This window comes from Balaenoptera acutorostrata, chromosome 6 (genome assembly GCF_949987535.1).
Source record: "Balaenoptera acutorostrata chromosome 6, mBalAcu1.1, whole genome shotgun sequence".
In the NCBI taxonomy this organism is placed as follows: Eukaryota; Metazoa; Chordata; class Mammalia; order Artiodactyla; family Balaenopteridae; genus Balaenoptera; species Balaenoptera acutorostrata.
In genome coordinates, this window is record NC_080069.1 from 124,501,861 (window position 1) to 124,526,187 (window position 24,327).

At 66.9% G+C, this 24,327-nt stretch overlaps 1 protein-coding gene across 1 annotated transcript in view; it reads right to left on the bottom strand.

Moving 5' to 3' along the window:
• NOTCH1 (notch receptor 1) overlaps nucleotides 1-24,327 on the bottom strand; it is a 46,996-nt gene that overhangs the window by 15,117 nt on the left and 7,552 nt on the right. Inside the window, exons 3-16 of the mRNA XM_057548324.1 lie at nucleotides 11,466-11,728; nucleotides 10,595-10,933; nucleotides 8,400-8,522; nucleotides 7,638-7,871; nucleotides 7,103-7,258; nucleotides 6,776-6,961; nucleotides 6,339-6,452; nucleotides 5,489-5,602; nucleotides 4,951-5,184; nucleotides 4,758-4,868; nucleotides 3,999-4,191; nucleotides 2,467-2,612; nucleotides 2,118-2,231; nucleotides 240-359 (exon numbers count right to left, since the gene is read on the bottom strand). Of these exons, the coding sequence (XP_057404307.1) occupies nucleotides 240-359; nucleotides 2,118-2,231; nucleotides 2,467-2,612; nucleotides 3,999-4,191; nucleotides 4,758-4,868; nucleotides 4,951-5,184; nucleotides 5,489-5,602; nucleotides 6,339-6,452; nucleotides 6,776-6,961; nucleotides 7,103-7,258; nucleotides 7,638-7,871; nucleotides 8,400-8,522; nucleotides 10,595-10,933; nucleotides 11,466-11,728 (2,447 nt within the window). The remainder of the gene's footprint in view (nucleotides 1-239; nucleotides 360-2,117; nucleotides 2,232-2,466; nucleotides 2,613-3,998; nucleotides 4,192-4,757; nucleotides 4,869-4,950; nucleotides 5,185-5,488; nucleotides 5,603-6,338; nucleotides 6,453-6,775; nucleotides 6,962-7,102; nucleotides 7,259-7,637; nucleotides 7,872-8,399; nucleotides 8,523-10,594; nucleotides 10,934-11,465; nucleotides 11,729-24,327) is intronic.

Consider the following 24,327-nt stretch of genomic DNA (forward strand, 5'->3'; position numbering starts at 1 on the left):
GGGTCTCCGCAGCCGCGGGATGGCCCTCTGGGGGCGTCCCGGGGAGGAGGGGCTCTCCGACTTGCTGTCCCCCAACGTGGGGCCGAGCAGGATGCAGACGTCCAAGGCTGGGAGGGCTCTGCAGCCCGCTGGCTCATCTCCAAGGACGGGGCGCTCACGACCTCTTGCTCTCCAGACGCCCAAGCTCCCCGGAACGCCCAGCCTCCCTGCCCCAGCGTCTCCTGGGCTCGCTGGCTCACCCTGCCAGCCCACGGGGCAGGCGCAGGAGAAGCTCTCGTAGTCCTTGGACTCCTTGCACTCGCCGCCGTTTCTGCAGGGGCCGGGGGCACACGGGGCCAGCACCACCTCGCACGTGGCTCCTGAGGGGAAGAGGCAGAGGCGGGCAGCCCCGGCCCGGAGGGTCAACGCCCCGCGGCACCACCTGACAGAGGCCACTGCGGCCACCGCCTGCGGTTGGCCCTACCACCAAAGCACATCTGGTTGCCCCGCAGGGGGGCGTACGGCGTGGCACTGGAACCCCCGTGAGCGCCTGCCTGAGTCGGGACCCGAACACAAACCAGATGATCCCCTGCCCCCCAGTGGGCTGTGGGGCACGGCCTGGGCCTCACCCCACCGAAAGCACCAGCAGCAAGGGCTGGGCTGGGACTGACGCCCCCCACAACGTCACAGGGGCCTTGTACCTGCTCCCAGCCTCACGCCCCCTCCTCACCTCCTGGTAGCAGAGGGCCCTGCACTGAGCCGGCGGCCTGGGAGCTAATCCAGGGGCTCTGTGTCAAGGGCAGCAAGTGCCCAACGCAGGAGGCCACTGAACAAAGGCTGCGACAGCAGGGGACGAGCCCTCGCTGCCGGGACGTGACAGTCTCAGCCCCGAGCACCGGCTACTTATCAGGGCAGCAGCGGGTGAGGTGTCAGGACCCCCAGGACGGGGACGGGAGTCTGGCTAGACCCCCGGGCACACTGGGGGACTTTTCCTCCCTGAAAGCCCTATGCAGGGCTTCCTGTTTACAGCCCGCGGGACTGAGTCCTGAGGCCGCGAGGAAGCGTTATCTTCCCTGTGGTCCATTATCTCCCCGGCCCTCGGGTGTGATTGTCCAGGGCCTTTCTTTCTATCGGTTTCCACAGCGACCCGGGCAGGCAGGAAATTCGCTAGAGTTTCCGACAATTGTGCAGAGGGAAGCAGGAAGCGGGCAGACGGGAAGCAGGTCAGCACAGGCCGGCTCCTCCCCGCCGGCCCTCCGGCCCCCGATGTCAACGTGTCCGAAAGGGACTCGGGTGCGCCCTGGGTGCGGAAGCCCCTGGGCGGCCACCAGGGGAGAGTTTCCTCACCGGTACAAGAGAGAAAGTCCAGCTCCCCAGCTTTGGTCAAAGAAAACACTGCTCTGGCCATGGGCCGCCCGATGTCATGAGAACCACAGTCATGGGCCCCACCCCGCCCGCCGGGGCCCTCTCAGGACCGCTGGGGGCCACAACTGTCCCCAGTGGCATGACCCTCTGCCTACTCCCCGTGGGGCTGGTGGCCCTAGTCGTTGTGGACTTTTATTTTTTAACACTTGGCAAATCTCTTCTAAGGAGGGGACCATATCTCGCGATCCCCTTGGCCAGGCCAGTGGCAGAGGCTGAGACTCCCGGGGACAAGTCTCCCGCCGCTCTCAGCGGGAACAGAGGGCTCCTTGTTTCCCCACACAAAGAGGGCCCGCCATCAAAGGAATCCCTCAGGCCCGGCCAGCGGATGGGGAGGGCGGCCTGGCCCCCGGGGGCCCAAGGCAGCATGGTCGTTGGGCCGTGGAGGCCAACAGCCCAGGCCCAGCTCCCAGCTCTGCCACCAAGGGGGCCACCTCACCAGATAAAATACTTGGGACCTACTTATACTAAAACTTCCTCCCAGGCACCCGGTATTTTGTGGGCTCATCTGGCAATGACACCTGCAGGGCGAGGCCCTAATGTGGCCAGGCCCAAGGCTCCGAGTACAGAGCAGAGCCTTCGGGATGCCCGCCGAGCAATGCAGACAAGGCCAGCCCCGGAAAGCCACCGCGTACCCCTCAGGCACCACTCCCATGGGCGGCCCAGGCCCCGCCCCCACTCCAGGCCCCGCCCCCGCCTCCAGGCCCCGCCCTCACCTGTGTAGGGCAGGAGGCAGTTGCACTTGTACCCAGCCACATCATCGATACACGTGCCCTGGTTCAGACACGGGTTGGACGCACACTCGTTGATGTTGGTCTGGCAGTTGGGGCCTGGAGAGGGAGGGACAGCAGTCAGTGTGGCCGTCACCCTTGGTGCCGTGGCCAGGTCCCACCTGGTGTGGAGGAAGGGCCCTGCGCTGAGCCTGGGGCCTGGAGTCAACCCCAGCAGGTCCGCACCCCCACCAGGGAAGGAGCCGCCACGGGTCGCGGTGGCTGGACCTGTGTCCTGGCTCCGCGCTGCCGCCCTGGGGGGCCCGCTCTGCACCAGGAGCCCCGCCCCACTCACCACTGAAGCCTTCCCGGCAGGCGCACACGTAGCCGCTGGTCATGTCCTTGCAGGTGCCCCCGTTGACACAGGGGTTCGACTCACACTCGTTGTTGTTGATGTCACAGTTTGCCCCACTCCACCCGGGGTCACAGTCACACTTGTACCTGCAGAGGTGACCACACGGCATCTCAGGTTGTGGCCCAAGAGGGGAGGGCCTAGGCTGGGGGCACTCCCCGCTCTGCCACCTTCCTATGATCTGATTGGACGGAGGCGCCGGTCCGCTCTGACCCTCGGAGTCCTTTAAACACCTTTAAATAGCCCACCTTGCCCAAGAAGGTGGTGAGGGTTTGTTAAACTAGATTGGGGACAGTGCCCAGTTCAGGGCAGTGGTCAGAAGGCCCTCCACCATTCACTCGCTGTGTGGCCCTGAACAGTGTGCTTACCCTCTCTGTGCCAAACGGGGGGATGGGGTCCCTGCCCATGTCAATGGCCCCATCTAGACAGAGCAGTGCCGGGCACGTAATGGGTGTCAGAAACTAAAAGTAAGCTTCTCTACACTCTAATATTGATGCCACACATGTAGGGGGTTTCGCACACCACGCAATCCTCCAGCTTCGGAGACACCAGCTGAGTATCCCACAATTCATTTCTGGCACTAACTACCTGGAATCAGCGCAGACCCCACACCTAGGGCTCGGTCCCAGAAGACCGGCCCCAAGTCAGACACTAACCTGAAGTCCCAGGTTGTCACCTGTACTTCTGAGCGAACAGCTATGAATCAGACGCCTTCCTTGTTGCTAGAATGGCTCACAAACTCAGGAAAACAGTTTACTTACAAGATTAGTGGTCTATTATAAGAGGTGAAACTCAGGAACAGCCCGATGGAAGAGATGCTCAGGGCCAGGTACGGGGAAGGGCTCAGAGCTGCTCCCGCCACCCCAGCACCTGTTCGCCGACACGGAAGCTCTCTGAACTCCTGCGCTTTGCATTTTTATGGAGGGTTCCTCACACAGGCGTGACCAATTTCGATCACCGGCTGTTGGTGATTAACTCACCCTGCAGCCCCCCTCCCCTCCTTGGAGGTCAGGGTGGGGCTCAGAGATCCAACCCCCTCCTCACACGGTTCCCCGGCACCCAGCCTCATCCTCAGGTGTGCTTGAAAGGGGCTTCGACAAATAACAAAAGATACTCCTTCCACTTCTATAGATCTGAGTGATTGCAGGAACCAGGACAAAGACCAGAACAATCATCTCATCGCGCCGCGGTGTCACAGACACCCTGCCTGCGGCCACGGCACCAATGTGTGTCCCAAGCGCACACCGTGGCCCGTGAGCACACAGAGCCCAGGGCAGCGCTGGGCACAGACCAGGAGCGGAGCGAGCGCCCGGCGGCACGTTTCAGGGCACCAACCCACTCAGCCCGGGGCCCGCCACTGGCCAGTCCGGGGCTTCGCGACTGCCCCGCCCCGGCACGCCAGCCGCCAGCCCCCGAGCAGGCCGCCTCCCTGGGGCAGGGCTCCCGAGGACGCAGAGTGCGGGGCGGCCCCGTACCCGTTGAGGCTGTCCCGGCAGGCCCCATGGATGCAGGGGTTGCTGCTGCACTCGTTGACCTCGGACAGGCAGGTGGGGTCGTGGTAGCCCTCGGGGCAGCGGCAGGTGAAGCCGTTGACGCCGTCCTCGCAGGTGCCGCCGTTGTGACAGGGGTTGCCCGCGCACTCGTCGATGTTGATGTGGCACATGCTCCCTGCGGGCGGTGGCGCGGGGTGGCGGCTCAGACACCCACGCCCACCCCCCCCAGGAGGGAGAGCGGGAGGGGTCCCAGCCCTCGGGGCCTCAGTCTCCCCCTCCGTGGAACCCCCTCCCCAGGTCCTTCCGAGGCGCAGACTCCCACCCACACAAACTCCCCTCCTGGGGCCCAGGGGCCGAGCTGGCCGGTGAGGGCTGAGGCTCAGGAGGCCCCGGACACGCTCAGGGCAGAGGGCCGTGCAGGGCAACACGTGTGCCGGGAGCCTGGCTCTGCTCTGGGCCTGCTGGGCCGGCTCTGACCAGGAACGAGAGCCCCAGGGATGCCCATCCGGTGCCGGCCGGAGCCCCGATCCTTCCGTGGTCTCTGCCACTGTTGCCAAAGCTGGTGGTCTGACAGCTGGGCCCTGGGCGGTGGGCGGCCTGCACCATCCTGCCCCCACGGTCCTCAGACCTGGCCCATCCCGGAGACCCTGACGTGTGAGCACAGCCCGGGCCCCTGAGGCAAGGCCGTGACGAGGGCGGGGGGACAGAGCCCTGCGGGTCCCCGAGCCCTGGGCGGCTCACCTGTGTAGCCCGGCGCGCACACACACTCGTAGCCGTCAATCTTATCCAGACATGTGCCCGAGTCACAGGGGTTGCTGGCACAGTCGTCCAGGTTAATCTCACAGTTGGGTCCTGGCGGTGGGAGACCAGAGGCGGTCGGTTCCCGCTCCCGCCCCCAGCCCCCCGCCCCCCAGTCACAGCCCCGGCCGGGCACCTGTGGTCCCCTTGAGGCAGAAGCAGAGGTAGGCATTATCGCGGTCCTGGCAGGTGCCCCCATGGCGGCAGGGCTGGCTGTGGCATTCGTTGATGTTGGTCTCGCAGTGGTGGCCCGTGTAGCCCGGCCGGCACAGGCAGGTGAAGGTGGCAACGCCGTCCTTGCAGGACCCGTAGTGGCAGGGGTCGGGGTCGCACTCGTCAACGTCCACCTCACAGTGGGGCCCTGTGTAGCCTGCAGGGCGGGGGCTGAGAGGCTCAGTGGGGCTGCGCCCCGGGCACGCGGCCGTCCCATCCCAGGACGCCACCAACCAACTCAGGGTCACTTGCGCTCCCGCCGGGGGAGACTGGGGAGGGATGTCTGGGGACGTCCCCCACTGCCCGGGTCAGAGCCTCACCTTGCTCTTGGCCCCTGGACCAGAGGCCCCAGAATGAGGGGTCACCTTCCCAGCCTCAGCTCCCAGCTGTTCCCCTTCCCTGGACCCTACACGCCTGCTTTTCCTCCCCCCGCTCAGCCTGGCAGTCGGGCGGCCCCGCACCTTCCGTGCACACGCAGGTGTAGGTGTTGGGCCCGTCCAGACACTTGGCGCCATTCCTGCAGGGTGTGCTTGCACACTCGTCCACGTCGTACTGGCACAGGTGCCCGGTGAAGCCTGCAGCCGGGGAGAGGGACGGTGGTCAGACACGATGGGCGCAGTGGCCCCACAGCCAGCCAAGCGCAGGGAGTGCCTGGGAGGGCCCCTTGAGAGTGCTTTGGCCGGGGCTGGGCAAACCCCCCATTCTCTTCTCGTCCCCTTTCAGCTCCCGCCTTTCGGGTCACACGCCTCCCGCTCCCTCACACAGGGGCCTCTGCCCCAGACTGACTCCGGTTGCTATGGCTACAGCCTCGTTGGGCTGAGAATCGGGTTCCCGGCTCGGTGTCTGGAACAGCTGATTTGCATCTCGGGAGAGCCAAGGCTCTGACCCACAACACCTCCCCGGGCCCGGCGTCCCCCAGACCCCAGCCCTCCCCTGGGACAGACTCAGGCGCCCAAAGGCTCCTTAGGCCCTCCTGGGCATCGTGTGCACTGCAGGCTGGCGGAGACGGGAGGCCAGGGCAGGCTAGACCTCCTCCCGTCGAGGTCCCTCCGGGGCTGGCGAACACACCGCTGCTCCCAGGGACCCGCCAGCAGGAGGAGGGTCTCTGGGTCCCGGGCTCCCCAGCAAGGTTGGGGGCCAGGACCCCCTGCCCAACCCAGCCTTGCCCACTGGGGGAAGCCTGAAAACACCCCGCCCACTCCCGAGGTGAAAGTGGGCAGTCTCCCACCCAGCCCCTGGGGGACCCAACCCGGCAGCCCGCAGGGACAGCGGGGCGCTCCCGCGGGGGGCGCGGCTGGGGCCAGGCCTCACCTGTGGGACACTCGCACACGAACTCGTTGATCTTGTCCAGGCAGCGGCCATTCTGGAGGCACGGGCTGCTGGCACACTCGTCCGTGTTCACCTCGCAGTGCACGCCCTCGTAGCCTACGGGGAGGGGGCGGTCAAGGGGGGCAGGACCCCGTGACCCACCTTGGTGGCCCTCACCACAGCCAAGGGCTGCCCCCTCCACACCTGCTCCCCGGGGTGACCCAGCTGCCCAGCTCTGGCCTGCTCTCTGCTGTGCCCCACGGGCCTGGCTCGGTCTCCCCAGATACCCGCTGGGGCCGCGGCCTGGGTGGGCACAGAGGCCGGGGGCAGAGGAGGTGCGGCCGGGGTGCTCCCCGGGGTCCGTCGGCCTTGACGCGGCTTCCCTACCCCTGCTTGCCCGGCGGTGCCCCTGACGGTCGGGCGGGAGGCTGGCCACGTACCGGGCATGCAGATACACTGGAACTCCCCAATCTGGTCCAGGCAGGTGGCGTCGTTCTGACACGGGTTCGACACACACTCGTTGACGTCGATCTCGCAGCGCGGGCCGGTGTAGCCCTGCAGACACCGGCACTCGAAGGAGCCCAGCGTGTTGATGCACTTGCCCGCGTGCTCACAGGGGTTGGCGCCTGCGGGTGGGCGGGCACGGCACGGTGAGGGGCGGCTCCGGGAACCCTGGCCTCCAGAACCCTCTGGGGTGTGCCCGCCTCCCCCACCAGACTATTTCCGCCAGGTTCCCAGCGCCCTGGCGCCCCCTCGGCTGCCCGTACCCAGCGAGCACTCGTCCACATCCTGGCTGCAGGCCGGCCCCGTGTAGCCCGAGGGGCAGGTGCAGATGGCCTTGCCGTTGACGGGGTTGGTGTCGCAGTTGGAGCCCTCATTGCAGGGGTTGCTGATACAGGCGTCATTGAGGTGGCACAGCAGACCTGGATGGCATGGTGGTGGTCAGCCGAGGCACTGCCCCCCGGCCTGGGAACGCGGGCTGCCCGCAGCCGGGGTCCACCCTCGCCCGGCTACCCAGGGAGGGACAACCCCCCCCACCCACTGTGCCACTGCTAGTGACCCCGTGGAGCGTCCCACGATGCCCGAGTCACTCCGGGAAGTTCACTGCCAGCGGCCCTGACCGCAGACAATGCCCCAGCCCCGCCAGCCCCTTCACTCCAGAAAGGCCCCTTTTGGGGTCACCCTCACAGGCCCCGCAAAGCTGCAGTCCGTGTGTCTGCGCAAGGGCACGCACGCGAGCCCTGACCCGAGGGGGCCCACCGCCGGGCGAGGGCAGCGAGAACCCGCCTCGTCGGCGCTCACCCGTGCGGCCGTGGGGACACTCGCAGTAGAAGGAGGCCACGCGGTCGTGGCAGGTGGCGCCGTGGAAGCAGGAGGCACTGGCGCAGTCGTCGATGTTCTCGCTGCAGTCCTCGCCCGTCCAGCCGTTGACGCACACGCAGTTGTAGCCGCCGTGGGCATTGTGGCAGGTCCCGCCATTCTGGCAGGCGTTAGGCATGAGCTGGCACTCGTCCACGTCCTCGGTGCAGTGCTGACCTGCGGGGGCCGGGACCGTCGGGCCGGGCGGCGCCTCCAGACCCTCAACCACAGCCGAGACCCTCCCCCTCGGGGCGCAGGGCCCCCTCCACCAGGAAGCCTTCCCTCATGACTCCTCCGCCTGCCGCCAGCCTGAATCACTCCTTCCCCTGCACCCCTGGCGCCAGAGGGGGCTCTCATCTGGCTGCTGTGCAGGCACAGGTGCACTGGGGTCCACGCTCATCTGTGGGCGGGGCCGGCGTCCTACTGGCCAGCGTCCCCGGGTCCTGCCCAGCAGCTGGGCTCAAACTGGGGACCTGATTCTGGCTCAGGGCTGCCCGGGGCCAGGCTGCAAATGGCCCGCACAGACCAGCTGATGCCACATCTGTGCTGACTGCTGGGGCGGAGGCCTCAGAGCCCGGCGGTGGGGCAGCCCCAGGTCACTCCGGAATCCCTCCCGGCCTGGACCAGGTTCTCGGCCCCCCTGGCCCGCCCCGTGCGTGTGCTCCAGCAGCGGCGGTGCCCACCCAGGCCTCTCCGGGCACGCACCTGTCCACTCCGGGGGGCAGCGGCAGTTGTAAGTGTTCACGCCGTCCACGCAGGCGCCTCCGTTCTTGCAGTTGTTTCCTGGACAGTCGTCAATGTTTGCCTCGCAGTTCTGGCCGGTGAAGCCTGTGTGGCAGGGGGGAGCCAGGGGCCCGGTCAAGCCTCCCCACAGGGCTGGGCAGCACGCGTCGCTGCCCTCACCTTCCCTGCCACGCTCAACCTGGGCTCTGGCATCTTCCTGGCTGCACCCACAACACCCTACCCTGGACAGAGAGCTGTCCCTCCATGGCCTACCCTGTGATGCCCGCTGCCTCACAGCCCTCGGGGTCCACGCCCCACCCTTCCCACTCCTGTGACCAGGACGGGCGACACATTCCCCTCTAAGGAATCATTTTGTAAAGAGCCAGCTGATCAGACAGGAACTCAGGATTACAGGTTCTAGAGGTTCTGCTGTAGAAGACCTTCTGTGCAGTGGCTGCAGTGACTGGACACTGCCTGCCGGCTCGCCCCACGCTGGGGGTTCTCTGCAACACCCCTGTGTGCGGCCACAGGTACCCCGCCTTGCAGGGGCTGCACTGGGCCGGGGGCCCCCCAAGCGGGGAACCGGAGCGGGGAGACAGTGGGACCCAGGTGGGCAGTCCTGGGGGGATTGCAGCTGTGGCCCTTGGCTTCCCAGGAACAGAGGCGCGGGCAGGGCCCACCTCCTCCCCCAGGCCGGGCCCACCTCTGCAGCGCCAACTCCGCGGCCAGCCAGTTAGCTATTAATCCATTCAACTCCCGCTGGTTCAATAATCAACCCAGAAAGGTGCGCCTGGCGATAGCCAAACCTGCAGCCAGTTACTGATTAATGCTCCTCCCGGGGTGCCTTTGGACTCCCTCCTGCCCCTTCCTCTGAGGCCCGCACGGGAGGCTGGTGCCCTCACTCCAGACCCACTTGTATGCGGTGGGCCGCAAGTGCTGCTTCTCCCTGGCCCTGGAGGGTGAGCTGTAAGGCAGGAAGGGTCTCACCTCACCCACCCCAGGCGTGCAGCATCCTCTGGCTGGCCCCCCACTCCGCCCACCTCCACGGCCCCGCTTGACCCACGTGGCCAGACACAAGGTCCCAGGCCTGGGGTCCCACAACCACCAAGAAGGCATTTGAACCCAGAACCGGGGGGCACGCCTGGCCCAGCCCCCTGTAGACAGCTGAGCAGCCCAGCTGGGCGGCCAGCAGCGCCGCGGCAGGCAGGCGGCGAGGGGAGCGCCAGTGACATGCAGGAAATGCATGCGCCCGGCGTCTGCACGCAGAGACGGCCGCTGCAGTGACAAGGCCCGGGGCTCATGGACAGTGGGCGGGCAGAGCACTTCCTCTTTGCAGGGGCCGAGCTGGGCCGCGGCAGCATGGGGGCTGGGGCGACCCTCGGCTCACCCCTGGGTCAGCCAGACCCTGGGCTCCCCTCCAGCACCCAAACCCCAGCCCCACCTCCTCATCCCGCCCCCCTCCTGAAACACCCTTCCCTTCCTCGTTCCTGCCTAACCGCCTAACCGCCAGTGCGCAGCTGACAGACGCGAGATCTTCAAACCTCTTTGTCGTTACTAGTATTTTTAGATCACCAGCAGCAAAACTGACTCAAATGAAAACTACAGTGGCAAGTCTGGGACACACAACAGGGAGAGTGGAGCTGCTGGTGGGGGCTGTGCCCGTCACTGTCGCCCCACTGGTGGGAGACCAGCGGGGCCAGGAGGAAGGGCCACCACTGGGGCAAGTGACGCATAAGCCCCAGCCTCACTGTCCCCACCTCGGGGAAACAGGGGAAGCCCGGGGGCCGCACGAGCGAGGACACTCCCTGCTGCCGTGGAGAGCTCTGTAACGTGCACGTGGGCCCAGGGAGCTCAAGATTCGGGGGTTCCTGAGTGGCCTGGAGAAGGCTGGCGGCAGGGGAGGAGCATCAGGGGTCACGGGCCCAGCTGTCTGGTCACAACGGACCCGTCCCCGGGCAGAAGTGGGTGGGCAGGTGCCTAATGGGTGGCCCCCATTCCAGACCCGCCCCTACACCACACCCAAGGCTGCCTTCCAATCGCCCGCGCTCAGTGGACGTCCACCCCCAGGCCCAGCATGCCCTGCTCCAGCCCTGTGCTCCCTCCGCCCTGGGCACCCCCGGCCCTCCCACCAGGCAGGGGGAGCACAGCCACCCCCAGCAGGGGCCGGCGAGCGGTACCTGGCAGGCAGGCGCACTCGTGGGCGGTGTCCCCCGTGGGGCGGCAGGTGCCCCCGTTCTGGCAGGGGGAAGGGCTGCAGGGCACGTAGGGCAGCTCGCAGCGGGGGCCGGTGTGGCTGGCGCGGCAGGCGCAGCGGTAGGAGCCGACCTCATTGTGGCAGGTGCCACCGTGGTGGCAGAGCCCGGGGTTCTGGCTGCACTCGTTGACGTCCTGCCTGCAGGTGGGGCCGTGGAAGCCGGGCGGGCAGCCGCAGATGTACGAGGCCTCGAAGGGCAGGCACTGGCCACCGTTGGCACAGGGGTTGGAGGCGCACGGGTCGGCCTGCTGGCATGTCTTCCCTGGGGGGGCAGGAGCAAAGGGGGTCAGCCGGCCTCCCTGCTCCCCGCGCCAGGCCGCCCCAAGAGCCGGGGGCAGCCTCCAGGCACCACGGAGGAGGTGCCAGCCGGGGATGGGCCCCACGGTGTCGGCTCCTGACACCTCAGGACCCCGACAGCTTAGGGGCTGAGCAACCGTGGCAGGATGCACGGCGGCAGGCGCCCCTCCAGAGCCCGTGTTCTTAACCTCTGGTGCCCGCAGTGACACCACGGCTCCTGCAGGGGGGCCTGCACTCCTGGCAGGAGGGAGGTGGGAGTCTCCCCTTTGCTCACAGAGGCGGGCAGGGGTGGGGCCCTCCAGGGCTGGAGAGGGGCGTGGGGACCCTCCGGGGGGGTGCTCTGCGCCACTTCTGGATCACGGACCCCAACAGCCGAGCAAAACCCTCCCCAGCCACACAGACGGGGCCGGCATCTGCTGTGCGGGCAGCTGGGGGAAGGCCGGGGCCTGCCCACCCCTCTCGAGCGCCACAGCCCCGTCCCCCGCCGGCGTCCTCACCTGACCAGCCCGGGGGGCAGAGGCACTTGTACTCGGTGAGAGTGAGCAGGTCACAGGTGCCGCCGTTGAGGCAGGGGCTGGCGAGGCAGGCGTGGTCGCGGGGCGTCAGGCACAGCGGCCCCGAGAAGCCCAGGCGGCAGCGGCAGGCGTAGTCCACCAGGCCGTCGCGCTCCACCGTGTGACACGTCCCGCCGTTCTTGCAGGGGGCGCTGAGGCAGGGGTTGGGCGCCTGGCATCGCTGGCCCGCAAAGGCCCCGCTGCAGCTGCGGGAGACAGACCGGGGCGGTGAGTGCCCGCCCCCCAGCCAGCCACCCGCCACCAACCCCGGCGTCGGTGGGGCCCCACCCCGGGCAGCGGGCACGGCCGGGAGCAGCCCCTCGAGGAGTGAGGGGAAGTTCTGGGACCGGGGGGGTGGTGGTTGCCCAATATCACTAGTGTGCCAAACGCCACTGAACTGTACGCTTTTAAGTGGTTAATTTTATATTAAGTGAATTTCACCTCCGTAAAGAAAAGCGATTATGTTAATTGGAGAAACTAGAGACCAGAGTGTTCGGTGGGCCCCGGAGTAGGTTTCAGAACTCACGGAGGCATCTGTCTGCACCCTGGCAAGCCACCGAGAAGGGGACCGACCACGCGGGCAGACACGGCCGTTCTCTGCCGAGGGGAACGGTGCTCTGTAAAATCTTTAGTTTCGGGGGCCTGCCTGCTTTTTCTCCTCTTTAGCTTTTCGGTAATGAATGTGCGTTATTTGGTTAATAAAAGAGTTCACAGCTTTTTTTCTTTCAACATCGATAGGATAGCAAACGTGGAAAGGACTGCCAACACGACGTGGCCTGGCTTCCCATTTTCTTCGCGATGTGGAGTTCTTTGTCAGGGGTCTGATGCGCTGGGGACCGAGCTGGTCGGCACCCATCCCCACCCACACGTGGCACCCAGACCCGGCTTTTCCGTTGTGCGGTCAAGGCTTCACGACAGATGTCCACACGACGTCAGCCAGGAGCAGAAACACCCACTGCCCAGCTGGAGAAGCCGGGGTCCAGGAGGACCGCCGCTCTGGCAGGCCGGCACTTCCCCAGGCTGCGACTGGAGCAGGTGAGCCAGGAGGGCGGCGAGCTGCGTCCCCTGCCCCCAGGCCTGGTGCCACGCGTTCCCTGCAGGGAAGGGCTCAGCGCCTGCCCTCCCCACCCCAGGGCCCCCCTTGTCCACCTGTCGCCTCGGCTTCTGGGGGCTGGGCCATAAACTGCCCCCGCGAGGTCACCTCGCGGCCTTGCACTCGAGGAAAAATCTCAGGAAAGGCTCTGGGACCAGCCAGGCATCACTCTTCCCAGCGGCAAAGCCTCTGAGGTGGAACGCTCCTGGCCTGGCCCCCAGCCTGCAGCAGCCTGAGAAGGCGGCCCCAACGCTGGGCCCACAGCTCTGGGCACCTGTGGGCGGGGCCTCCTCCCACCTGGCGGGGCAGCAGGGGGCGCTGCCGGGAGCCTGGGGTCCCCTGGATGAAGAGAGGGCCCTCCTGAGCCCGGACCATCCCACCTTCCAGAGCCCACCAGAACCCCTGCCCCCAACAAATGCCAGCCCCCCACTCCCTCCCCTCCTGCCTGCCCTGGGGGCTAAAATCAAAGCTGCACAGGGAAGAAGGGGAGGGGCGGCCCTGGAGAGGCCCTTCCCCAGGGCTGGCGGTGGCAGTGTGGGGGGGCCGGGGTCTGCGTTTCTCAGCAGCTGGGCTGCTTCCCGTCCCCGTGGCCTGGGAGGCACCTGTCTCCCTGAAGCCTTTTATCTGGGGCTGGGGCTTGGGTAGGGCAGGCGGGGAGGACGCAAAATGGCCACTCCGGCCCACCATCTGTTGCCAGAAGCCAAAAGTCCCAAACCAACTGGCTTAAAGAAAACCAGCTGCCCTCTGGGAGGGGTCCAGGGGAGGTAACTCAGGCCTGAGCCAGTCCGCTCAGGGAGTGGGGGCTGGCTGGCTCCTCGCGAGGGGCACAGACCCCAGCACGCGGCCCCCGTGCCGCTGGCGCCCTGGCACCTTGGCTCCTGCAAGGCCACACCCCGGAGCCTGGGGAAGGCGGTGTGACCCCCACTGTGCGTGGATCCAGTTCCAGGCCGCCTGGTCCCGGCCCGAGTGGCACTGGGAGCCCAGAGCCCTGGGGGTGGGAGGGGGGAGACCCAAGAGGCAGCACCTCCGCCACCTCTCAATGCCCCCCATTGTCAGGCAGGAGCTGGCCGCGGCTCCCACTTGGAGAAAAGGCTCTTTTTTCTTCCCCAGCTACTGACGGAGCAGGCAGGCGGTGCGTGCTGGACAGAGGGTGCTTGGTCATCAAAGCGGGACGGGAGCCAGTCCTGTCCACGCCTCCCTCTCGCCTCTGGGCCCTGCCCCCATCCCGCCAGCTCCAGGGGGAGGGAAGGCCACCCGCATGGGCAAGATGAGGCGGGCCTGCCCCACGGCTTTGAGGGGAATCCACACAAGGCTGCCCAGCACCGTCCTTCTAGGCTAGGCCTCCATCATTGGTCCCGGGGGTGGCGGGGTGGGGGGCCTGCCACCGCTACAGCAGTCCCCTGCTCAGCCGTGTTCCCAAGTGGACCAGACGGGCCCACTCGGATGCACACCCCAGACCCTCCAGCCATGGGGCGGTGTGCTCCTGAACCAACCCCGCTCTGTCCCTTCCTGAATGGGAGCCTCACGTGGACGACTGTGGGAGGATCCGCCTGGACCGGGAGCGTCCCGGCCAACGAGGCTGTATTACGCTGGGCCGGCAAGAGGGAAAACGCACCCAGTAAATCAGGCGTCGGCAGCGCGGACAAAGGGCGGCTGGGGAGCAGGTGTGCCTGTGGCTGGGTACGCGGGCAGCAGCTGCTGCCGGCCCGGGCGCGGCGGCCGCCAACCCCAGTGGGCGGGGCACGAGCCAGGGAGGCCCCTCTGTGGGGGAAGGCAGCAGCTGAGGGGGTCCATTGTCCTCCCCACTCCCGCCCAGGCCTGCCGTGGACCCTGCCGTGAAGGCACGCTGCCCATCCGGGCCGGCTCCGGGGCTGGGCCTGGGCCTGGCCGCCGTCCACCAGCACCCCAGCCAGGGGATGGGCAGGGCCGGAGGGAGGGGCAGCCTCCGGGGGTGGGACTGCAGAGGCAGGTGCTTCGTGGGGTGTGAGGTACGACCAGGGTCTGGCCAGGAGCCTCAGCTGGGAGGGAGGAAGCCCTGAGCCAGGCGGGCAGGGTCTGGGCCTGGGCGGGTGGGGGGCGGCGGAGCAGCTTTCAGCCAGTCCCGGAGGCCACTCCCCAGCGCCTCCCACCCCCGAGTTCTGTCCCTGCTCTGGCCAGCCTCCAGCCATGCCCTCTCTGTCCCCTGGACCTGTCTGCACCTCTCTCCTAGGGTACCCTGGCTGTAGTGCTGGGCTTCCTGGGGAGGCACCCACGGCACCCGCCCTTCCCTAAGAAGGCGGAGGGCCCGTGAGGCTGCTCAGACATGGCCAGGGCCACCAGCACCCGTGAGCGAGCCCCTCACGGCCATTCTGTCCTCGGCACCTGTCCTGGCAGGTCAGTGTAAGTGCCCGGTGGGGACACGTGCCCGGGCTTGGAGAGGGAAGTCACACCCAACACCTGCCATGCGATTCCAGGCCAGGGGCCGTCGGGGGCCGTGTGGAGAACCCGAGACGGGAGGCAAGAGCCTCATGCAGGCTGGATGAGAACCACCCCACCCACCACGCGGCCCAGCCCCTGGCACCCCGGGGCCCATGATGGCTCCCCGTTCCTTGCTCCCCTCCTGAGGGAGGTCACCCCAGCACCTGCTCCTCCACTGGCCTTCTCTCCCAGCCACACACGGCCTGGCCGCCTGGGCGGGGTGACCCGTCCTGGTCCATCCTGGCCAGCGGCAGGTGAGTGACAGGTGGGGCTGAAGGCCCCAGGAGAAGGGCCGCAGAGGGGCCGGCTCCGCCCCCCCCCCCGACCAGCTCCCCGCCCCCCCCCACCCCCCCAACCCCCGCCAGGAGGAGCACCTAATGGCTGCGGCCCGGCCCGGCCTGGAGCTTTGTTCCCGCCTCAAAGTTTCCACCGTGCCGCCCGGCCCTCCCTGCCACACCCCCCCAGCGCTGCTCCATAGAAATGCAACCCCAGAAAGAAGCATCCGGAGGCAGATGTTGCCTCGACCTTTCACCCTTTCACCCGGGACTAATTCTAAATTGTGCTGTTTTCCTTTCTAAGTTAAGCAGGCCATCTGCTGCCCCCAGGGGACAGATGACAGCTCCCTCCTCCCCTCAGTTCCAAGGGGGAGGGACTCAGTACTGAGGAGGGATTTACTCAGTTCTGCCCTCAAGGAGTTTACGGTCCAGTGGGGCAGAGCCAGGGGTGAGCACGGGCCCTGCACCCTGGCCGGGAGCGGTGGAAGGGTGGCCAGGGGATCCGTGATGTGCTGCTGCCCTCCGTCCTTCTGCAGGAGGGACAGAGGTGCCCCAGGGAGGGGCGTCCTGGGGGCTCCCTCAATGGATGGGTGAGACACAGTTCGGTCAAAGGGACTCTGGGGGCCGAGAGGGGCCTCCTCCCGCTCTGCCAGCCCCGGCTCTGCGGTGTGCCCCGCCTGCCTGGGCCTCGGTTTCCTGTGCGGGGAGGGGGTCGAGGGGACTGCGTGGGCTCATAGAAGGCCCCACGCAGAGGCAACCTGGCCACGTGGGCAGAGGAGACTCTCGCTCTAGCCAGCGCTGCTGGATTTGATCTGCACGCAATTCACCGATGCGTCCCTGGGAACATGTTCGCTGCACCAGGGGAGGTGCGCCTGTTTAAGGAAAGCCGCGAGGGACACAAGGGCTCCCCAGGCACAGAGGGCCCCGCCCCACCCCACGCTGCCTGGGGGCCAGGACGTGCAGGACGAGCTTGTAACCCCGGCCGGAGGCCACATCTGCAGGGCCCGGAGTCTGCACCCCAAAGGTGGGCAGGGGCCGCGCCACCCGACACAGAAAGGGACAGCTCTGCAGGTCCCTGGGCCCTGGCCCCCCCACCCCGAGGCAGCCTGCGTCCCGAGCCCCAGAGGGAAGCAGCCCCCGGCTGACTGCAGCCGTCCTGTTCCCACCTGGCTCCACCTGGCCCCGGAGTAGCAGGGAAGGCAGACTCCCCCTGCCCGCCCCTGGGACAGCCCCTCCACCAGCGTCCGTTCCAGCCCATCTTCCCGCCACCTTCCGAAGTCCAAAGTCTCCTCTGGCCGCGGAGGGCAGCGTGGTTACTCACGAGCAACCAAGCGGGGGGGGAGGGGGTTACCCTTCCCAAACACCCGCCCCCAAGCTGGGGGCCACCAAGCCGCCTGCTCCCAGGGAGGCCGAGTCAGGGCCTGGGGTCCCGCCCCCAAGTTGGGGGTCCTACAGCCAAAGGCCCCTCCCACCGCAAAGCTTGGCCCAGCTCCGCCTGCAGCGGGTTCCGGCGAGAAAGCCCTTTCCCCACACCAGCACAGCCTCCTCTCACAGGCTTTCCGCCCAGGACCCTCCAACCCACAGTGTCACCAGGGCCCCTGATGACGGGGGCCAGGGAGCATGGCTGGCTCACCTTGGTACCCGCACTCCTCCCCAGAGGTGGTCCGTGGTGCTGAACAAAGAACACTGAGGCCCGCCGCCAGGCAGGCACGCCCGCCCACCCCTGGGCAGCTTGGCCGGGCGGTTCTGAGACCCCTGTCCCAGCCCAGGCGACTGGGGCCACCTGCAGACTGAACAGGGAGACTGAGGCCAGGAGAGAGCAGGACAGGGGGCGCCAGACTCTGGGTCCCCAGCTCCTCCCCCAGAGGGGGGGGTCAAGGAGCCCAACTGTGTTCCTGGCCAAGGCGTGGGGGGGCGGTCCTGGGCTCCTCTGGGCAGAGGCCAGTCCAAGGCCCCCCAGATCCCAGTTGAGGGGTCACACCTTCCAGGAGGCACCAGCTGCTAATGGGTGATGTGCTCACGGCAGGTGTGGGCGTGCGCTCGGTGACATCTGCTGGCCGCCCCCCACTGCGCCCACCCGGGGTCCTGGGGTCCTTCCTCACTGGGAACAGCCAGGACAGCTCAGCTCTGGGGAACAGAGCCCCCCGGGGAGACATGAGCGCCAGGGTGAGAGGGCGCCCGGTGCCTCCGACGGCCCCTTGTCCTCACCTCCCCAAAGCCCCCAGGACGAAGAGCCACGGCAGGCCAAGTCCCCAGGTTTCTTTCAAGCCTGCAGGATCCTTTGTCCAGATACCTGTCTGAGGGACAGGCGGGGTCCCAGCTGTGACGCTGCTGTGCCCGAGGGGCACCTGGAAGACGGCCCTCTGCACTCCCCTCATCTCTGCCACTTTCTGCTTCAGGGGGTACCCACCCACCCAGGGCATGGGTCAGGTGGGGGTGTGCCTGGGTCAGCCCGGAGCGTGGTTGGTCCTCCATGGGTCTGGAGGCTACAGTGTGGGACTGCTGCCCCCTTGCCCGACCTGCCGCCCCACTGCCCCAGGAAGTGACTGCAGGGGGGCCGGCCAGCACCTGGCTGAGCTGTGGTCTCCCTCCAGCCTGTGCAGCTGCTGGGCTGGGGCAGCTCAGAGCTGCGTGGGGTGGGGGTACCTGCCCTGGCTCCCAGGGCCTCGGGAAGGAGGAGAAGGGCAGTCAGGGCTGCAGAGGGACGGGGGACCCTGGAAAGGGACCAGCCAGGTCTGATGCAGACAGACCCCAACCCCGAACAACAGTGATCCTCAGCCCAGAATGGCAGCAGCGGGCAGAGGAGGAAACCTGGTCCCCGGCGGGGTGGGGTGTGGAGCCGCTCGGCCCCAGCAGCTGCTCCCAGCACTCTCCGCTCTTTGTCTTGAATCTTTCTCCCAAGTTGCATCTTTGGATGGTTTAAAATATGCTGGAAATAGGAAGTGCCGGAGCACGGGGAAACCCTTTGTGTGTGGGACGGAAGCCGTCCTCCCGGGAAGCCACCTTTCCCACTGCAGGGAAAACAATGCCCACCCGCGGCTCACGGCCCCCCGCGGCGCTCAGAGCTGCCCCACCCTTGACGTGGGAAGTGGCTTGCCCGTCTGAAGGGCCGGAAGGGCCGGTGCAGAGGTCAAGTGGCTTCCCGGAGATGGTCCAGCTGCAGCGGGCAGAGGCAACCCAGACCCACCCATGGGGCAGGGACGGCCGCTGCTTGGCCAGCCCCCCCCACCCCATCCCCCGGACACTGCAACACTGCAAAAGGCACAGCCAACGGGGCCAGGGTGTCCTGGGAACGGGCTGTCCCGAGAGAGCCCCGGGGGCTGTTGGGCGTGTGAGAAGAGCCTGCTGCCCCCCCCACGCCCCCACTCTGCTGGGGGAATTTACCAACCACCCCCAAAAGATGAAGCCTGAAGCTGGAGAAAGGCTGGAACGGGCGTCCTTCCCTGGGCTCACCCCAACGGCCCCCCGAGACCCACGTGGACGAGCCTGCTGCCCCCTACGGCCAGGGATCCCCACAGCTGCCGGGGCCTCTGCTCCCAAGCAGGACGGAGCCAGACCTGCGTCCCCAGACGCTCGCTCGGACGCGGTGAAGGGATGGATGCGCGCGCGGCCTGACGCCACGGGGCGGGCTTAATCCAAGACTCGACTAATGAAGTCGGCGACTGCAGACCGAGCTCCGCACCAAAGCCAGAGACCATTCTGCAACTCCCCGCCTCTGCTCTCAGGAGCAGATGCCACCCCGGGGGTTCGGGAAGAAGGAAGGGTGGCCCGGCGGCGCCCCTGTCCTCTCCCGCTGACCAGGGCAGACGCTGGGGGCAGCCCCGCGTGTGTCCAGAGTCTGGTCAAGAACGCAGGGGGAGGACACCAAGGACCCCGTGACATGGGTCCCAGAATGAAGAAACTGTGGACGCCCCTCCCCAACTCCCGGACCTCCTTGGACTCTGCCAGCTGTATCTCGTCTTACTCTTGAAACGGTCCTGCAAGGACACACTGGGCCCATTTTACAGATGAGAAAACCAGGGCTCAGCCAGGTTATGCCCACGGCACCACCTGGATTTGAATGCAGCTCTTAACCTCTCCTGCCCCCAAGGGTGGCCCGACGCCGGCCACCAGGGCGCAGTCAGAGCACGGCCGTCCCCCTAGAGGCAGCTAAAGGGCCAGAAGGCGCTCCCTGGGTAGAGGAGGAATGTGTGGGTCCCCTGCACCCCAGCTGTCCCCCGCCCCCTGCCCCTAGCAGCCTGGATTTCTTGCCTGACTGTCGCCTGCTCTCCCCAGACCGGGAGGGCCGGAGCAGACAATGCATTCTTACAACCCCACAAATCAGCTGAAACTCAAAACCCCAGATTGGGGGGGTGGTGTCTGGGTGAGAAGCCTGGGAACTGGGGAGCTCCCAGCCGGTGGGTGGGACTGCTCTGGGCCCCGGCTTCCCTGCACCCCTTCCGGGCAGCAGGAGGGTCCCACCAGTGCCGACACCTGTCACCACCCTCACCCACAGTGCCTGCGTGGCCTTCCTTCCTGTCTTGTCTGGCTCTGGGGACGGAGGGAACGGAGGCCACAGCCAGCCATCCCCAGGCCAGGCCAAAGGAGAGCCGGCCCCTGACTGAGCCGCTGCACAGGGAGCAGGCTTCCGGGGGATCCCAGGGCCCACCACCAGCGACCCTCTCTCTGGACCCTTCTCCCAGCTCAGGCAGGCCACCTGCCCACCGCCACCCACCCCACCCAAGGCACACCACCAGGCTCCCGTGCCCCCCCAGGATCTCGTGCCCCCCCAGGCTTGCACACGGGCCCATGGTACCCCTGGCCATCCACTTATAGCCCTTGCTCTCACCCCAGGCCCAGCACAGTCCCCAAGGCACCGGGGGCACAGCAAACACCAGAAGACAGAATCCTGCCAGCTGCACCCAGGCCTGCGTGGGACAGGCCTGCACTGTCACACCCTGGGGCCACCCGGGCATCCTGGGCCAGTTGGTGTGGGTCTAGGGCCGTCTGGGGGGCTCTTCCCTGTGGGGAAAGCAGTAGGTTCTTGGGTGGGGCATGACCTTCTGCCCTTGCGTGACCTCGCCCAAATCCTGAGCTCAGCTGGTCTCTGGGAGAGCTTTCTGGACGAAGCCCTGGAGTATTAGGAACAAGCTCCAGTGTGGAGTAAAGCTAAGCCGACACGTCCCATCGGGATCAATCCACGGGACCACCACATGGGACCGATCTGTGATACTTCTCATAGGGGAGCTCAGAGAGGTGAGTGAGCAGCCCAAGGTCACACAGCCCAGCACAGGCCGTGCTGTGGATGGCCGCACCATCCCAGCGCGGCCGGGCGGGAGCAGCGTGCTGGAACGGGGGAAGCCCAGCGCCGGGCAACCGGCTCAGACCGAGCCTCCCTGCGTCCTGCAAGCCGGGCCTTCCCGAAACCTGCATCTGCCCACCTGCCTCCACTCCCTGCTCCGTGCCCACGGCTCCAGCCCCCAACCAGGCGCGCACGCCACGCCACATACCTCCACATACCTGCCGAGGGCCTACGCTGTGCGGCCCTGGACCCTGGACCACCCGGGAGGACGCCGCCATGGTCTGGGCCCCTGCCGTGGTGGATGCCGGGACACACAGCCCTGCCTGGCCTCCCCCGTCTGGCTCTCAACCAGACAGGCCTGGGGCCACCCTCATCCTGACCCCGGAGGAGGAAGTGAGGGGAGCCCCGCCCTGTGGGGCCGCCCCCTAGGAGCCGGTCCCGGCCTGGGGAGCGGGGTAATGAGACCCTCGGCTGACCCAGAAGGCCCAGAGGTAGTCACCTCCCCCAGCCCTCTGGACGGACGGGAGACGGAGGCCCCAAGGGGCGGAAGTGTGGCCAGGCCCCCACCTGTCCCCGCCTTAGCCCGGCCTTTAGCTCAGCATCGCTCTTACTGAAAAGCTCTCAGGGAAAAACACACACACTCAAAACTCTGGCTTCTCCCCCAAACCTCTCATTTCCAGTAACTGTGCAGTTTCCGCTTATCAACAACCGAAACAGAGAGGAAATGGTGGGAGGCAGGTCCCCGTGCCCCAGGCCCTGCTGCTGGGGTGCTGACAGATCTTCCCAGAGGCTGCCGCCCACCTCCTCGCACACGCGTCCCCCCGCGGGCCCTCGACGATCTGCCGGGGCGGCCAGGGTCCAGGGCAGCGCCGCAACCTCCCGGCAGCTTCTGGGGCCCAGCAGGCTGGCCGATGCTGAAACGGGGCAGGGGGCCTCCCCGGGGCCCGGCAGAGGGGCCGCCGCTCGGCTGTGACGCGTGCTGGCCCACGATCGTGGGGTGAAGGAGGCGGGAGGCCGGGAGGGATCCCTGGAGAAGGGGACGGCCCTGGGCCCGAGCGGCACCTTGGCACCAGGCCCAGAGCCGGGGCTCTTCCCAGCCTCCAGCTGCCTGTCCCCCACCCAGCGTGTCTCAGACCCTCAGCCCCTCTCCCAGGCCCACCGCCCTCACACTAAGGCCCATGTGACGACGCGGGACCTGCCTGCACGAGGCCTCGCCTGGGCTGGGTGAGGCTGGCCTTTCGTGCCACCTGTGCGGCGAGAGTTTGTTCAGCAAATCACAGTGTCAACAGAGGGACAAGGGACCGTTTACCCAGCTGAGAAGAGCAACCAATTCAAGCCCTTCAGAGACACACGACTGACACCCAGCCCGGTGACAGACGGAGCAGGAGGGACAGGCGGGGACGAGGCTCCCACACTCACGGAGCCAGGCCAGACTGCGTGCGGCAGGGTCACAACGCGGCCGTTTCTTTGGCGAAAATCCCGACAACAGAGCTGGCCCTGGGCCTGGCCTACTGCCGGTGAGAGCAGCTCCCACCCGGCGCCCACCTGTCTCCGGGCAGCCGTGGGGGTGGGGGTGAGCTCTGTGAGTGCAGGTTCTGGAGCAGCGTTTAGGCCTGGCACCTGCCCCACGAGGACTCCCAGATCGAGGCTGGCGGGGGCTGGGGGCCTGCCCGAGCGACTCGCAGGTTTGGGAACCGCCGTGTAGGCGTTGGAGGTGAGGCCTCTCCAGGGCATCCCCCGCCCCCATCAAGGCCCGCTGGGAGCCAGGACCCCGGGCACTCCTTCCAGGAAACCGTGAGGGCCCCAGAGGGCTGCCACCATCGCTCAGGCGGAGAGAGGCTCCAGGTCAGACCTCCAAAGACGGCCCCCAGCCCCAGCCCGGGAGAGCCCAAGGCGCCACAGTGCAGCACGTGGCAGGGGCCCCGGGAGGCCTGAGCCGCAGGAGAGGCCGGACCCTCTGGAGGTGTCCACACCCCACCTGATGGGTGCCCACTCAAGGCAGCAGCTTGGTGTCAGGAAGGGAGCGGGGAGCAGGCAATGCTTAACCTAATACACTCCAAAGTGTGGACGACAGGATGATGACCCCTGCCCCCAAGCCTGGGGGAGTGGACGGTGAGGTCGAGGGCCCCCTTTCCCAGAATGCTTCCATCGCAGGGGCAGAGGGTGCGGGTGGGGAGGAGACCCTCAGCAAGAAGGGACCACTCAGTGGTGAAACCCTGGGAAGGGGTTCTGTTCCCGTAGTTCCATGTGTCCCAGAGTTGCACAGAGAGCTACCCCCACCTGTGATGCGGGGACCAGCTCGACCCTCCCCACTGGGGCCGAGCAGGTATCCAGATGCTAACACCGTAGGAGGGCCACTTTCTCAAGGGCCCGCGGGCCCCTCTGGTGCCCTGTAGGAAACACGGAGCCTCCCTGAGCCCCGAGGGCCACTTGGAGGGGACCCATCTGTGGCTAAGAGCGAAGGGCCAGGCCCCTGGCCCTCTCTCCTCTCACACAAGGCTGAGTGCCTCCTGCCAGGGGTACACCCAGTAACTCTGAGCTGACCCTGAGGGTCCAGGAAAGGATGTGCTACCACCCCAGGGAAAGGCTGGGAAGCGGGCAGATGACGTGGGCAGGGGCCGAGGGTCTCAGCCTTGCTCCCCAACACGTCCAAAGCCTTACCGCCCACCGCTGCCCCTAGCTGCTCCTCCTGCCTGCGGCTGCACTGCCTGCTGACCTATCCCAGCCCCTCTGCCCGCTGCCTCCACGGTGGACTCACTCCAAGGTCGCGGCAGGCCTGGGGCACCCGGGCGAGGGGTGCCCACAGCACCGGCCTCGCACCGCAGGCGGTGAAGGCGTCTGCCCTGAAGTCTGGCTCTGAAACAACGAGCCCCCTTCTCCTGCACAGACCGGGCCTGTGTCTGCCTTGCCCGCCCAGACCCAGCCCCGGCACCTAGTAAGTGCTCAATAAAAGTCCACTTTCCCCTCGCATTCCTGACGCCGGGCAGGTGGGGCGCTGGCCCTGGAGCCCCGTGTGCCCCTCCTCTGGGCCCGTTGGCGCTCGGCCGGTGCCAGCCAAGGCCCAGGGGCAGGAGCCGAGGCCGCAAGCTGACGTGGAGCCCTGAGCAGGCTGGGACCGCGGGCACGCTGGGCCATCCTAACGAATACACCCAATATGTGCCAGGCCCCACTCGAGGGGGCTCCGTGGCTGCCAGGCGGACGGCCACACAGGCACAGAAATGAGCACCAACTCCTCCAGGAAGCCTTCCACACATCTACCACCCCCAACACCCACCTCCTCTGGACTTCTGTCCAAGACCGCATAAGGACTAGGAAGCTGGTGTCACCGCCAGCCAATCCCTGACAGTCTCAGGCAGGTCAAGTCCAGCGCCCAGAGGAGCGAGGCACGGACACGCGCACTGAGTGAAAGAAGCCGGGTAAGAGAGAGGAGAGGCATGAGTCCACGCGTGTGAAATGTCCAGAACAGGGAACGCCAGCGACAGACAGTAGATGAGTGCTCGCCAGGGGCTGGCGGGGAGGAGAAAGGGGAGTGCCTGTTTAATGGGTATGGGATTTTGTTCCGGGTGATGAAAAAGCTCTGGAACTAGGTAGAGGCGATGGTTCCACAACCTTGTGAATGTACTAAATGCCACTGAAATGTACACTTTAAACGGCTAAAATCATAAAACTTAGGATATGTGCAAACTGACCACCAAAAAG